Here is a 16,484-nt window from a genome sequence, read left to right on the forward strand (position 1 = left end):
CTTTGGGGTGCTGTTATAAGGATTCGAAACCGAGTATTGTGGTTTGTGACGTGCTAACATCAGGCTTTCCGAATGACTGCGATTTTTTTAAGCCTTTTTACTAACTGGGTTATTAGACACTCTTTTTTTTAAACTAGACAACGTCCAATATTTTTTAATGATTCACACTATGTTTTGTCTTGGTGTCCTTTTGGTCTTTTTTTCATAAACAGAAGCTTCGGAATTAAAGATGGCTGTCGTTTTTTACATGCTAATCACATTAGTCATCTTGAGGAAGCAAAGCTGTCTTCATAAAAAAAAAAAAAAAATTTCCACATATATTCTCTTTTCTTCAGGAAGTCGGTTTTAACAGGTTGCCATCGCACGACAGCATTTTAGCGCCATGTAAAAAAAAAAAAAAAAACGTAGCACTATTAGAATAAAGTCATAGCACTACGGGACTGAAGTCGTAGCACTACTGGAATACAGGCGTAGCACTACGGGAATGCAGTCGTAGCACTACGGGAATACAGTCATAGCACTACGGGAATACAGTCGTAGCACTACGGGAATACAGTCGTAGCACTACGGGAATACAGTCGTAGCACTACTGAAATACAGTCGTAGCACTACTGAAATACAGTCGTAGCACTACTGAAATACAGTCGTAGCACTACGGGACTGAAGTCGTAGCACTACTGGAATACAGGCGTAGCACTACGGGAATACAGTCGTAGCACTACGGGAATACAGTCGTAGCACTACGGGAATACAGTCGTAGCACTACTGAAATACAGTCGTAGCACTACTGAAATACAGTCGTAGCACTACTAGAATACAGGCGTAGCACTACTAGAATACAGGCGTAGCACTACGGGAATACAGTCGTAGCACTACGGGAATACAGTCGTAGCACTACTGGAATACATTCGTAGCACTACTGGAATACAGTCGTAGCACTACGGGAATACAGTCGTAGCACTACGGGAATACAGTCGTAGCGCTACGGGAATACAGTCGTAGCGCTACGGAATACAGTCGAGCGCCACGGGAATACAGTCGCAGCGCTACTGGAATACAGTCGCAGCGCTACGGGAATACAGTCGTAGCGCTACGGGAATACAGTCGTAGCGCTACGGGAATACAGTCGTAGCGCTACGGGAATACAGTCGTAGCGCTATTGGAATACAGTCGTGGCACTACGGGAATAAAGGTCGAAATTATGAAAATAAATTCAAATTGATGAGAATAATGTCGTAGCACCATGAGAAAAAAATTACTTTATTGTCATAGTTTCGACTTTCTTCTCGTAACCTTAGAATTTTTTTCCCTTTAAAATTTTATAAACCCAAAGCAAAGTGACCGCTAGTCCTGGAGAAACTGCGGAATACACCGTGCGTCGTTGTTTATTGGTTTCACCGTTTCTTATCCCTTTACCGAACAACTTTTCCACAAACTTTCAACAATTTCTGTTTTCTGTCTTTCCTCGCAGGGAAAACCGGACCTGAACACAGCACTGCCCATCAGACAGACAGCGTCGATCTTTAAACAGCCCGTCACCAAAGTGGTCAACCATCCCAGCAACAAAGTCAAGACAGACCCACAGAGAGCGACCGAACAGCCTCGGCAGGTGAAGCTCTTTCTAAAAGACTTTGTTGGATTTTTATGCTCTTGTGCTAATTAGTGTGTAAAAAGTGAGCTAAGGTGCTCACTACAGTAAATATGACTTACAGATGCCTGTACATACATACACTATATGGTTCTTATCCAAACTTTGACCACACTTGGATTTGCGTTAACGCCTTATTTTAAAGATAGTTATACAATAATAAAATAGTTTTATATATAGTCAGAATTTAAACTACTGGAAAAATCCGGAAGCATCTCTCTTTCTCTTTCTTTCTTTCTTTCTTTCTTTCTTTCTTTCTTTCTTTCTTTCTTTCTTTCTTTCTTTCTTTCTTTCTTTCTTTCTTTCTTTCTTTCTTTCTCATTTCATATCTTATTGGATATGTTAGGGTGCAGTACACTCCCGCAACCACAAGGGGCTGCCAAATCCACACTTTTTATCGCAGCACTGATTAACGCTGCGATAAAAAGTGAGCTTATTTATCAACACAGAGCTTAACACAGAGCTTATTTATCATCTTCATAAGGAGAGGATTTTAGGAGGTTCTTATGGTCGACACCATGCATTAAGAGTCATCCGGATGGTTCACAAGGTGTTCCCCATGTTGAATCCTTCACCCTGGTTATTTTAGCTTGCAATAAACAAGCAATCCTATTACATGTTTGCCTTGAACTCTGGATCGAGATAAAACAGAAAAGCAGTTTATATTATTATTATTATTATTAATTATTATTATTATTATATTATTATTATTATAAAGAACTCAACGCATCAGAACACATTGTACCAGTCTACACAAACACACACTGGAGGTCAGAATGATTACAAAGCAGGGGAGGACGATTTGCTGTAAGAGCGGAATGAAGGGGTTGTGTGACTGGGAGTTGAGGTGTGGAAGTGATTTAGTGCGGTGTGTGTGTGTGTGTGTGTGTGTGTGTGTGTGTGTGTGTGTGTGTGTGGAGAGACTCCAGTAGTCATTGGCGTTTGGGAATTATCTTGCTGCCTGACTGCTCTGTTCTCCGTGAGCAGGGCTGTAATGATCACACCATCCCCCATACATCTCTTTTTCCCTCTCTCCTTCTCTCCCTCTCTCCTTCTCTCCCTCTCTTTCTCTCTCGCTCTTTTCTCTCAAACCCTTCACTCCTACGCAGTATACATGTTGCTGATACGTCATATTCACATCATCCTTTTCTCCAGGAACATTTGCAGGAACATTATAGTTCTAATGGATGCTAATGGTTACACCTAGCTTCTCTGCGCACTTCCAGGCCTTTTATAAATCAGAGCAACTCGAACCCATTACCTGTAACACAACAATCTACTGGAATATTTCATGACCTATAATAACGTTTTAACCGTTTTTTTTTTAAACTTTTTATTTTATTTTTATATACGTGGATTTATTTGTAAAGGGCCCGAGAGAGTCACGGAGGGGCTTTTATTTAAAATCGCAGCTCAGTAAATCCTTGGGCCTGTTTACGAGCTTCTGTTGGCGAGTCGTTCGGAGTGCCACACAGAGCTGCCATGTTGGCTACAGATGGCTCCCTCGGGCTCATCCTGGACGTCGGTTGGTTTATAACAGAGCGCTGGAGGATTAGCTGCTTGAGAAGGCCAGTTTCTGGAGCGGGTTTAGTAACAGAACTCCATCTTGACAAGTGCAATTGATCATCCCTCGTGAATCGCCGATTTCCATCCGGGAGTAACAGACAGTAATTTTGTGGATTCAGCATATATCCTTTTTGAAGATCCCATTCCAAAATTCCATTTCCTGTTATAATAACCTCCATTTTTTTGGGAAGATGTTCCACTAGATTTTGAAATGTCCTTGTGGAGATTTGTGTGAGTTTCATTCCGCCACAAAGGCGTTAGTAACGCCGGGTACTGGTCTGCAAGTCCAGTTTTGGGACACACCAACAGGTGGCAGCACAAACCTGCATGCACAGTCACAGGGAACGCCGACCTTCATAAGTCAATGGACATCGGGAGCTGTGCAACTGGTGCTATTCTGACCACGTACGTTACCACGTCTGTGGGGTCTGACCACATGAGCACTCTCACAAATGAGTTTTTTCACTTCCGCACACTCCCTAATTGGCCTAAATTTAATGGCCCGGGATCCAAAGACGTCCTACACAATCGTGCGCCTCCAAGTTTGTGGTAACGGTTTGGAGAAGAACCCGATATGGCTGAATGCATCAGGTGTCCCAATACTTTTTTCCATATAGTGTTGTTTCTGTACTTAGGATCACCTGCCAGCTTCAGATATGTTGCTTAAAAAACCAGCACTTGACCCCTAATCCTGACTAAATCCCCTGCAGGCTGTTTAGAAACATTTTTAAGGCTCGCTTGGTAGAACCGATAAACACTAACATTTCCAGGACACTTGTGAGTTTAATCCTCAGAGTAGCGAGTACAGGCACAAGGGCGGACGAAAAAGTGTAGAAAAAAAGGAGTTTTGTACACGTTGTTTATTTGTAAGTTTCACGTATATATCTGTGTGTTTATATTCTTTGTTCTATCTCTTTATGTGTATGTGCAGCTCTTCTGGGAGAGGAGGTTGAAAGGTTTGAGGTCGTCGGACGTCACAGAAGAGGTTCTCAGGACTATGGAGCTTCCTAAAGGTTTACAAAGTAAGCATGATCCTTTCTACGCACGTGATTTCGAAACAACCGATGTTGGAACATCGGGATGGATTTCTGTTCATGACTTGACCATTTGTGGATTCAAAAAATAAAGAAATTATCTCTTTCAAATTTCTTGCAAATTCTATTATTCTATTATTCTATTATTTTTTTTATGCTGGTTTGTCCCTGTATGGTATAATGTGTATGTTTGTGTACAGTGTGTAAAACCTGATGTTAAAATCTGCCACGTAATTGGAAAATAACTATTGACTAGATTGGCCCAAAGAGTTACTGTTACCACTGGAAGCGCTGGTGGTCTGCGTTTTATTTGCTTATACATTGTGGTGCAGGAAAACGGGGTAATTTTAGAACTAGGAGTTGGCAACCCTGGGGGGGTCGGCAATTTGTTTGGAACCGGTGCGAGCTCGTTTAGAACCGCTTGGCATCGGTTAGAGTAGAACAGTGAAGCGGTGCATCGCCGTAAAACCTTTTATAAGATTGGAAGGGAATTTCGGCATCGTTACCGGTTGGGATGTCACGATCGTGTGTCGTGGGTGGTGAAGCGTGTTGTGGAATGGAAAGGCGAGGGCTCTTCACGATGGCAGCTCGAACAGCCTTGACATTCTCTGGTGTTTCTTAGAAACGTCTTAACAGGTGATGACGCCCCAATTCCCTTTTCTTATAACAGTTTTACAGTGATTTCCTGTTTGCCTGCGCCACCCTGTGGCAACCTAATGCCGGATATGCTGCCAAAACTCTTCCTTCTTTCCGGACGAGCCTGATTCATCCTACCTTTAGATGGAGTTCTGTTCAGCTCATGATGAACCTACACTCAATATGATTTAGGTGAAGCAGCATTGCTGGGGTAGTCCCTGAAGGACAGGTAGAGGACGTCGACAGAGATTATATGAGCAGTGACTGTAAATAGAAGTTACAGGTATATGATTTTTTGTGGACACATCTTTTTTTCAGGTGTAGGTCCAGATTCGTCGGATGAGACGTTGTTGTCGGCCATAGCCAGCGCTCTACACATGAGTTCGGGCCCCATCACGGGTCAGACGTCCACAGCGGCAGAGAAAAACCCCGCTATCTGGCTCAACACCTCTCAGCCGCTCTGCAAGTCCTTCATCGTCACCGACGACGACATCAGGTACGACCACCTCAAAGCTGTCGCAGTCGAACACCATGTGTTTGTCTCTGGTTGCAAAACGAGCCCCATTCGAAGTGTCCCCAGCAAGTGTCGGCCGATTTTCTCTCAAATCGCTGTCAAAATTGCGACCGTACGTTCCTCCGCTTCTACCCTGACCTACAGGTTCTCCCTTAGTACCTCCCATAGGTGTTTTTTGTTTGTCTTGTTTACCAGTTATCGAGTGCCTCAATAAAACTTGGTGTGATGTTTTCGGGGAACATTCATCTCCCTTCTCACGATCAGTGTAGCTGTTAGCGCGGCACGTCCTGCTCTGTGGACGACTTTATAAGGTTCATAATGGATGCCAATTTCAATCTCGCTTCAGCTCTGTGAGGCATTACGGACAAGATAAATTGGGAGCCCGGCTACTGTATATGGGAAGGCGAAGAGCCGAAATAAGATTTTCTCCTGGCAAGACAGACTCGTTTTCTGTCCTGAGAGCCTCCAGAATGCTGATGAGCTCTTTCCACCTTGACAGAGATGATGTATTTGTCTTTCAGCGGTGCATACGGAGTTACTCGGGGTTTGGGGTGCGATGTGGGCTGATTAGCCGCAGAAATAATCGCTACCTGCTCAAAGGATCTGCGAGGCCCTGAGAAAAACAAGCGTATACAAATAAGTGCTTTCAGACGATCGCGATTACTCAAACGAATGTCTCGAAGTGTGCTAAGGGGAACCACTGGCCCTCCGCGAACACCGTTTCTGAATAATTGCTTTCATTTGACGGGCTCCGAGTTGATCCTTACGCACCCGAAGTCATTTTTGCATGGGATGCTCTGCCCACTAGATGGCAGTAGTTGTCTTTTTGTGTTTGGAGATCAAAACGGGATCGGGTTGCACGTGAGTATGAACGTGGGTCTGGCCAAACCCGTGGACTGTGAAATGCTTTGGAGATGAGCTGCTTGCTGCTGGTGATTATAGAGTGTGGGAGAAATGAAGGAAATGAATCGTGTCGAGGCTGTTTTCCTGCTTTTCTCTCTCAGAAGAAAAGGAGAGCGCAGGCTGGGGCCTGGATGACTGAAAGAGAGTTTAGGCAGGGTGACATGCTCATACAGCTTTTACACCATCTGATAATGGCAGTAGTTTTGTTTTGTGGAGGAACTAAAGGGATCTGAATAAAGACCGAGCGAGTTTTTGGATCGGTTCCTCTTTTGTGGGGTGCCAGTCAGAATTTTAATCCCCTTAAAAGGTTAAATTACTCAGCCTCCTGCCTGAGGAAAAAAATAATCCTCACTCTTCGCTTGTTTTTTAAAAATCAGAAGTGTGAATGATTACTTCATTTTAGCCAATGACCAGCAGTGATCAATACATTAGGCTCCACCCCCCAATGAGTTTCTAATTTACTGAAGAGTATTCACAATTGAAAGGTTCATGAACCTAAATTAATAATAAAGGGGAAGTACACCCTTAAATTGTTACTGGAATTATTTGGGATTACTGGGATTTGTTTACATTCTGTTACAGCTGCTGGTATAGAAAATAAATCTGACCAATCAGAAATGAGAATTCAACATTGTATTAATACTATTGTATAAAGTTTCTGAGTTCCTGAAAGGGTTCCTGCTGTGGAAATGTGGGCATTCGAGATAATAGTATCGACGTCCTGCCTGACAATCAGTATCTATTTTTTACATTTATTAAAATTATAATGCATCTGTATACGTTTGAGTTTTTATCCAATCAGATTTCAGCTTTCATGTTACGTGTTGCCGGGGTCAGAGTTATCAGACATAAGGCCGGCACGACCAGCCTCTGCTGTTTTTTCATAAATGATTTAACCAATCAGATTGCGAGTTGCTGACTTTGAGGCCTTCTAGTAGGCGTTCGACCATGTTGCATTTTCTCATCCTTTGAGTAGATGGTCGGAGAGCGCGCTAGTTGGAGCTCGCAACCTGCGTCTGCTGTAGTCTGCACAAGCTCAAATACATTCTTGTGGATTTGTGATGCGGCGCTCTGTTCTACTGCGCTTCTCTATAATATTGACGGTTTCTGTAGCTGTGGTCTTTTAATGATGGCATTAAGAGGTGGATTGATTCAGGTAGGACATCACTGAAGACCTGGCTGTGAAATGCAAGGCCTGTTGTTATTGTTGATATTATTATATATGTGTGTTTGTTAGTTCTTGTGTCGAATCACGGTGGATTGCGGTTGTCATAATTAAACGCTGTTGTGTTTTTATTTGCATCTCCCTTCATTAACCTGTAATTAAACCCGAGATGGCATGCGACTCGCTAATGAGAGCTTGGGGTTAATCCGGGATGAGACATGTGTGGAGGAAGAGACGGGGGTGCGTGCGGGGGGGCGGGGGATGACTGACTGGAGGATGGCGTAATGGAGAAGGAGATGTGAGAGCAGCGCTGATGGTTGATGGAAAGCGGTAAAAGGAGGTCAAACGCAATCAACCGATCAGTAAGACAGCACTGGACAGGGTACAAGTTTCTGAAGTGTAGCTCTATCTTCTGTCCTTTCTCTCCCTTACTGTCCGTTTCTTAATCCCCCGTGTTTCCGTCTTCTCAGGGAGCAGGAGCTGAAGGTGCGCCAGGCCAGAAGGAGTCTGGAGGAGGCTCTGATGGCTGACGGTTTGGCGCGGGCCGCCGAATCTGCCAGAGACGTCGAGGGCAGGGCGGCGTAGAGACTCCAGCAGGTGAGAGAGAGAGAGGGGAAAAAGAGAGAGAACGTATTAAATGTCTGTCAGTGGAGGATCAAACGAAGGACAGCACACAAAACGACTGAATGGTTATGGTCCCATATAATCTGCATGTTACACGTTGTCACTATCTGCGTTCCATTTTCAGTATCTGTTAATGGCCGTAGCCTACGGCTGCATCGCCACTAATCCAGATACATTTAAACACTACTAGTTCTTCTGAGTCACATTAAAGATTAAATCATACAGCTGAGCAGCTACCAGGTTACAGCCTTTGTTTTAGGGGTCCAAGAGTGGCAGCTTGGTGTGGCTGGGATTTGAACTCATGACCTTTGGACCCAAATCCCAATGCCTTAACTACTAAGATACTACCTCCCTTGAACTTCATTACCAGGCCCTGGAAAGAGTGAAAAATGGTAGAAAAGAAAACAGAAGTAGAAATAACATTTCCAGCACTGACAGTTCCTCAACCTCAGCTCCATCACTCGAGTTTATAACTGGCCTCAACTACAATGGTAATAGTATTTTTTCTTTTTTTTTAAGTCCTGTTCACACAGATATTATTTTTGATTGTATTTGCTTTTACTATTTTTTCGGTTCGATTTCCCAAATCATAAACAAACTAGTCGATTACGCAACCCTGACCAGGCAGTCACTAAGGATGAACAAACTAAATGTGAGCTTCGTATCATAGCGCTTATTCCCACCTGCACGAAAATAAAAACCAGTGGGATTTCTCATTCTCTTTATATGGAAACATTTCCAGATACAACCAATCTTTTCCAAATCAATTTGCTACAATACTGGATGGGATTTAAAAAAAAAAAAAAGCATGTTTCCTTTTGTCAACGTGTTCCTCAGCCTTAATTCAGTGCAATATTTTTTTTTTTTTCGCTGAATTCCCGTCGTCTTCCTCTTTTGATATTAAACACAATCTCAGAATGCTTTCCGAAAGCATCCGAATGGAAGTGAATTGTTTTTTGCCCTCTGTGTGATGCAGCTGTGAGCAGCAGTGTGCAGAACAAACTTGGCTTATCAGCTGTTTAGTGATTCTGTAAATATGGATCTTAGCGCTGTCGGAGTTCTGGCTCTCATTAGCTTTGGCATATGGCCTGCCCACTGCTGTGTAACACTCTTTCTTTCCGCCCTACTTTACACCGAAATTACATCGCATGACTCAAGGCCACTTCAAACGCTATATTTACCTACTAGCGCCAGCTTAGGTTTTGTCCCGTGGCGCTTGCGGTTCAAACGCATTTTGAAATATTTTAAGCTGCAACAAATTGCTGTTTAGACTCGCAGGAGCTCGACATTAGCATTTCGCCCTGAGTTGTAGTGGTTGAAAAGGGAAACTTGAGTAAAACCTGTTGTGGTGCTAAAGAAGAGGGTTTTTTGCTTGATTCCTGTAGCTGTGTTGGTTCGCAAGAAGGATGTCGCGAGTCGATGCTAATTTCTACAAGTGGCTTTCTTGGTGGCGGAGAGAAGTCCTGAACCCCAGACGATCATGAAATATTCAGGTGGCCATTAGGAGCAGGGTTCGACTCTAGCTGCTCTCCAACTGTCTCCTCGGTCCAGTGCTTTTCTTCTTTCCTCTTCATCTCTCTCTAATGAATCTTTAAAGCAAATGAATAGTTCATTTTTTTGAGCCCCTCCTCCCCAGGACCTGTAACTCTCCAGTCTCCGAACGGGGAGCTCAACCGTGCCACATCTTACATGCCTGAGTACCCCTCCATTTTGAGAATGTATTATAGCAGCTATTAAAAAAAGGCCCTCCGGTTCCTTTCGAATGCTGATGTGCAGCAGCTGTCACCTGATGCCTCACTGACTGAAAAGGGGGGGTTCACTCCAAGTGGTCATTTCCACCGTCTTGTTTTTTTTTTGTTTGCTTAATGTCTATCCAAGCCGTTTATATGTTTTACGTTTTAATGGAACCCAGCATAAAAACGGGAATCGATGGAGGGCTTCGCTGTCAGCAGTATGTCTTTTTTTTTGTTCAAGTTTTTGCCCCTGTGTGGGGTGAGATTCCCCCTCTTCAGGGCTGAATACAAATTACAGCACAACGACAAAAACTGGGGGAAGTTGGTGTTTTCTGGAGTCACGTTTTCCTTTAAATTAAACAAATTAATTTTTACTATTCCAATTAAACTGTCATTTTTAAAATTTTATTTTTTATTCAGCTCAGACTAATTACAGAAGTAGGTACCCCTCCTTCATATACGATTATATGAACAACCTATTTAAAACAGCGCTTCAGTAATGTGCAGTAGAACTTCAATGCAGAATGGCATGAATCATTTCCTGAAATCGGCAGATGCCTGCATCTCTCCTCTTTCATAGGATTGACTAACACAGAGGCCCCGCCTCCCTTCCTCAGCGGACTCATTCATACCTCTTTATCAGTCCACACATCCGATGAGCATTACAACTAATTAAAGTTAAAGGAAACAAGTCAGACTTTGAGAATTCATACCTCATTTTTATGCTCTGACTGGCACAAAGGCCACGCCTCCTTCATTGAAACTTCACTTTTATTGCTCCTGATGACCTTAAGAGGCAATTCCATTTTTCTACCTTCTTCTTTGGACTGAGTCATTCAGAGGCCAAATCTCCTTCACTGGTCTAGACTCATTGAGGGGCAACACCTCCTTTACTGGACCGACTTATCCAAAGACCACATATCCTTCACTGGACCGACTTATCCAAAGGCCACACCTCCTTTCCTGGACCGACTTATCCAAAGGCCACACCTCCTTTTCTGGACCGACTTATCCAAAAGCCACACCTTCTTTCCTGGACCGACTTATCCAAAGACCACACCTCCTTTCCTGGACCGACTCATACAAAGACCCCACCTCCTTCACTGGACCTACTTATCCAAAGGCCACACCTCCTTTCCTGGACCGAATTATCCAAAGGCCACACCTCCTTACCTGGACCGACTTATCCAAGGCCACACCTCCTTTCCTGGACCGAATTATCCAAAGGCCACACCTCCTTACCTGGACCGACTTATCCAAGGGCCACACCTCCTTTCCTGGACCGACTACCTCCTTTCCTGGACCGACTTATCCAACGGCCACACCTCCTTTTCTGGACCGACTCATCCAACGGCCACACCTCCTTTTCTGGACCGACTCATCCAAAGGCCACACCTCCTTCACTGGACCGACTTATCCAAAAGCCACACCTCATTTCCTGGACTGACTCAACCAGAGGCCACATCATCTTCAGTTGTCTGACTTATTCAGAAGCCACATCTTCATTTGACAGACTCATTCAGAGGCGACCTGAACTGGCCTGGACTCCAGAGGTACCACCTCATTATCTGGACTGGAGCGACTCAGAACCCACACCTCCCTTATTGGCACTGATCGGCAAAACGTGCGACTCTTTGCTTTAGGATTTATAGATCATCATTGACACAACCATCCTAAGCCATTTCAGGTTACTCTTTAGAAGCTTCAGGGTATTGAAGTCACAAATCCAACAGGTTTTATGATCCTCTTGATGTCATAGTTACAGCCGTGTGACCCAGCTGGATTTTCTCGTAGACTCTCAGTTGGTCCTTTTAAACCCACCACTCACCTGTAAACCCCTTTGCTACTGGCACAATGATTCTATTTCAACCGTTCACACAATGACAAATCCAAAGCATGGCACGTTTCCCATCCAGCATATGAGCGTTTCCAGAAAACCTCCATCGTACTTGCCCATCTGCTGTAATGACAATCAGGGGAGTGGGGGGAAACGACGGAAATTGCTCTGCGAAATGAAAAGATAGTGGAGAGGACAGTAATTATCCGATTCGCATTTTTAATCTGGAGCTAATCACAGCAGGGCGGGATTACAAAGTTGTCAGCTCGGACGACGCTGGCTGTCTATCTGCTCCTTCCACATGTCACTCTGCTTCTCTCTCTCCGTCCGGTCCAGGGTTATGCCAATATCTGTAAATAGGGGGGTAGATTTGATTATCCTTGTGTATAATAGACAAAAAGCCTGAGCTGCAATTACCTCCGAATGGGGCTGGTGTCCACCCCCGGCTATATGAGCATACACAGACACACGCACCCATACATAGTGGTCGTTATGCTGATGTGATGGAACACTGCATGACAATCGCATACACACAATGGTATTGTGCTACCAGTGTTTTGCCCTCATAATCAGAGGGAACAAATAAAAAAACCACTGCAATTTGTCCTAATCAAAGTGATTCGGATGTTTGATTTCCAAGAAAATCCACGCCGTGACTCCTGATTACGCCACGGCCCTTCGACGGCTGTAAAAAAAAGGCCAAAGTGAGCAAATTGTGAAATTCATTGCTTTCGGGTGCACCACAGGGGGTTTCTTCTTTTCTTTTTTTTACGCCTTCCCCTGCTGCGTGATGTTTAATAGTGCAAAATAGCCTTAATTATTGCTCTATGCGTTCTAATGCGCTATTAAATATGAATGAACCATTAACACTATTCTGACATCTTGACATTACTAGAAAAGGGAAAGGAATGAATCTAATAGCTGTGCTGAAACATAAAAAAAAAAAAAAGTCTGCGGAGGAAAAAAAGCTTCGTCTCCATGGATCTGACATTTCATCTGGCATTAAATTAGTATCATCCCACATTGTATTGATCATTAAGTGCCTAATGTTTCACAACCTGTAGCTTTAAAAAAAATTTAATTATCTATTGTATTTTTTCGAAGTCGGAAACTTTGTGTGATGTTGCGTCGTTCGATCTACGGCTTATCGAGGAAATGGCGTACTTGTGAAACCCTGCGCGTGATCCCCAGGCAGCTCCAGGAGTGATGTTTTATTAGATTTGTGGGTTTAGAATCGATACTCTGTGTGCAAATGTTAACAAATGATGCAGGTGTGGATCTTAAAGGCACTCTTGGAAAAAAAAACCTCTAACAGCCCATTGGCCTTTAGTGACAATCTGTTTATTTTTTCCTGAATTCTGCGATTTTTGTCCATTTCTTTTTATCCCTCTGTGTGTGTGTGAGTTGCAAGCTAAGCATTTTTATTGTGTGTGTGTGTGTGTGTGTATATGTGTTTGAGCCTGCTCCATCTCTGTTCTCTGCATTATTGTATATGTGTCACCGCACGCATGACAATAATAGTTTCTTTTGACGGTTGTCGGTCAATAACTCACAATTAGTAAAATTGAATCCGCAAAATAGAAACCTTTCATGTTTCTGTCTGGCTGGGAAACGCTACAGCCTCTGCTACCATCTAACAACCCCACCATGTGGGCAACATCGTCTCTCGAACAGTATCTGCATGATTTTTGCATGATTTTACGCGTCTCGCTGATGCTACGTGATTGGCCGATTGACCCTCGTGGAATCGGCAGTGGAGCTCGTCGGCGAGAAAGAGAACTCCGATTGTTTATTTCGTTGAAGCAAACAAAGACAGAGTAAAGAGGGAACACAGACGCTTGTGATTGTTGTGCTCTTCTTTGCAACTCAGCAGACGTGATTGAAAAAAAAGCTACACGAATCCATTAGTAATGATTGGTGCAGGAGGAAACGCTGCTTGTTTTAAATATTCAAAGTTCTAGCTCCGCCTTGTTTGGATGTCAAATACAGACTACTGCCACCTGCTGGTATGTTCTGTCATGCAAGTGCAGATTTGCAGCACAATCAGTCGATGCCAATTAATTAAAAAATGCCAAAAATCAGCACGATTAGTCGGTCGCCCTCTAGTGTAAATCCTGGAAAAGTGCTACCCACTTACTGATAAACTACAGTATTTTTTTTTTTCTAAAGTTTCTTTCTGCCTTCAGTATTTCCCATTCTACCTTTTTTTTCTCAGCTCTATATGTTCCAGACATACCTTTTTAAAAAAACACGCTCACATGGTCGATTGATCCTCATACCAACAACTCGGATCAAATCTCAGGTTTGACCTATCAAAGCACCCAAAACAGACAAATCCGCATTTCCTTCATACCCGAGATCCCACCTTTCTTCCCTCTTTCTTCCAAACTCCTGCTTCCTTCTGGCCCAGGCCAAAGATGCATTAAGATGCGTTTGTTAATATTTGATTCACAAAGCGGATCCCTGCCTCCCTTTTCCACACTCTCTCTATCTCTCTGTCTTTTTCACCGCTGCTTTTTTGCCGATAAGTATGGATAATTAATGCTTGCCCGCAGGCAATCTCTTAAGTTGTAGGGCAGTTAGTGTTAATTACCACTTTTTTTTTTTCCCCACCAACAAAAAATCTCGTCCTTAGTAAAAAAGCATATGTTAATGGAGATGCAAATTATACATGTGGCAATTGATCATAGCCCCCTTTTTTTTTATATCACAAAGTGGGTTATTGGCTTGGCAGAGGACAAAAAAGGGGTCCTAATGCAGTAATGCGGAGTCAAAAACATGCGTCCTTATCGCTGCACGTGCACAAAATGAGACGTGATTGAAATTAATCAAAAGGATGGAAAAAAAAATAATTTCTTCATTGGAGGAAAAGATTTGGGAAATGAATTAAACCAGCGTACACACACACACACACACACACACACACACACACACACACACCATCTCTGTACCTTTTCTCACTCCCTTTTACGCTTCCTCGAGCCTCCTACAACAGGCTTATTGATTATTCCTGACCCTAAGGGGGGATTTTTTTTATTATTTTTTTATTTTAAAATTCCTGTTTGTTCTTCCGTACAGTACGAATGCAACTATTCCTCACCCAGCGTTCCTCATCCGAAGCCCTTCGGCACGCTGACCTCGCTCGAAAGGTCCTACGCTATTTCGGTCTGTCCGTGCTCATGTTCGCGTCTGTTATCGTAACCCCTGGCACTCGCGATCCAGATGTGGTTACATTTGAATGCCGCAGCGGTTTTGTTGTAAGACTCGGGTGGTGTTTTATCTGAGCACAGAGCAGTTTGCAAATATTCTGCCAACACTTGGATACAATGATTAAAATCCGAGGATAAATTCATTTAACAGAATGTAAGAATTATAGATTTAGATATAGATTTATAGAATCCTGTGTATTTCTCCCCATAAACAAACCTGTGGCAACTCCTTTAGATGGTATCAGTGAAGAAACCTTGAGGGAAACCAAACTCAAAAAGAAGACCCTGTCCTCATTTAGGTGACACCAAGTGTGTAATTATAAATCATTAAAACATTACAAACACCAGAGAGTGAAAAATATCCTGAGCACCGGAGTGTGTGGTTATGAGTAATGTCCTTTCTACAGTCAGTTGGAGTCGTGGAACCAGGAGCAAGTCATAAATTAGCTCAACATCCGAGTTCATTTTAAATTCGACACCAATTCCTGTATGCCAGAGGCTTTAACTGTTGCTGGCGACACGGCGTGTGTGGAATGTTTTTGAGCGTTGATTAAGAGGTTGTTTATGATAACAGTTAGAAGGTTCTGGTTAGATGCTAACTGCATTTTCGTTGCCTTGTACTGTAACTTGTGCAATGACAATAAAGTTGAATCTACTTCAATCAGGTGTGAAGAAATCAGAAAAATATGCAACAGGTTTATCGTTTTAAATTTATATCCATATTTAATCCCCTACTCATGAAATTCATGTCCCCAATCATCTAACACTGAGATCATGAGCCATCAGTCATCCGCTGAACCTCGACTCCACTCCAACTCACATACACTCTATTTTCTTCTCTCTCTCCCTCTCTCCTGCAGAACGCACTGAATTTAAGCCACACCCACCAAGACGACCCCCTTCCTCTCAGAGATGATGTCATCAGTCTGCACCGGGATCTGGATCCATCCTGTCGCAGACTCAAGCACATTCTACACACACACACACACACACACACACACACACACACACATATATATATATATATATATATATATATATATATATATATATATATATATATATATATATGGACAAACAGCTTCCACCAAGGCCTTTTTCTTCTTCTTCTTCTTTTTTTTTTTTTTTTTTATGTAGAGCATATATTTTTGTGTACATATCTATATAATTCAGAATAATGCTTATTTTGTTGTGCAAAACAAACATTTGAAAATAATTTTTTTTTTCTACAGGAAAACCATAAGCAATACTTCTGGGGAAAAAAAAACATGATTCAGGTTGCAATCTGCTGGATTTGTATTGCTAACTTTTTTTTTTTGTTCTCGTTCTCCGACAATTGTAAGGGATTCGTTCTTTTTTCAGGGTTTGTAACGAATAATGCATTTACATTCTTAATAATGAAAACTTGCTTATTTAAGAGAAATAATTTTATACCTTGGAATAAAAAAAAAAAAGAGATACTTTGTACATTTTGTGCATCATTATAGAATAAATAAATAATAATGTTCACATCTGGGCTTTGATCTTTTTCTTTTTATTTCTTTATTAATATTTTTATTATATCTATCTATCTATCCATCTATCCATCTATCCATCTATCCATCTATCTATCTAT

The 16,484-nt window shown here is 42.6% G+C and overlaps 1 protein-coding gene across 1 annotated transcript in view; it reads left to right on the top strand.

Annotated features, from left to right (window-relative positions):
* The window catches only part of mbd2 (methyl-CpG binding domain protein 2), a 30,927-nt gene extending 15,048 nt beyond the window's left edge, over positions 1-15,879 (top strand). The window contains exons 3-7 of the mRNA XM_046839092.1: positions 1,472-1,609; positions 4,146-4,236; positions 5,203-5,380; positions 7,937-8,063; positions 15,730-15,879. Of these exons, the coding sequence (XP_046695048.1) occupies positions 1,472-1,609; positions 4,146-4,236; positions 5,203-5,380; positions 7,937-8,051 (522 nt within the window). The 3' untranslated portion in view covers positions 8,052-8,063; positions 15,730-15,879. The remainder of the gene's footprint in view (positions 1-1,471; positions 1,610-4,145; positions 4,237-5,202; positions 5,381-7,936; positions 8,064-15,729) is intronic.
* The last annotated feature ends 605 nt before the right edge of the window (positions 15,880-16,484 follow it).

This window comes from Silurus meridionalis, chromosome 25 (assembly GCF_014805685.1).
Source record: "Silurus meridionalis isolate SWU-2019-XX chromosome 25, ASM1480568v1, whole genome shotgun sequence".
Taxonomy (NCBI): domain Eukaryota; kingdom Metazoa; phylum Chordata; class Actinopteri; order Siluriformes; family Siluridae; genus Silurus; species Silurus meridionalis.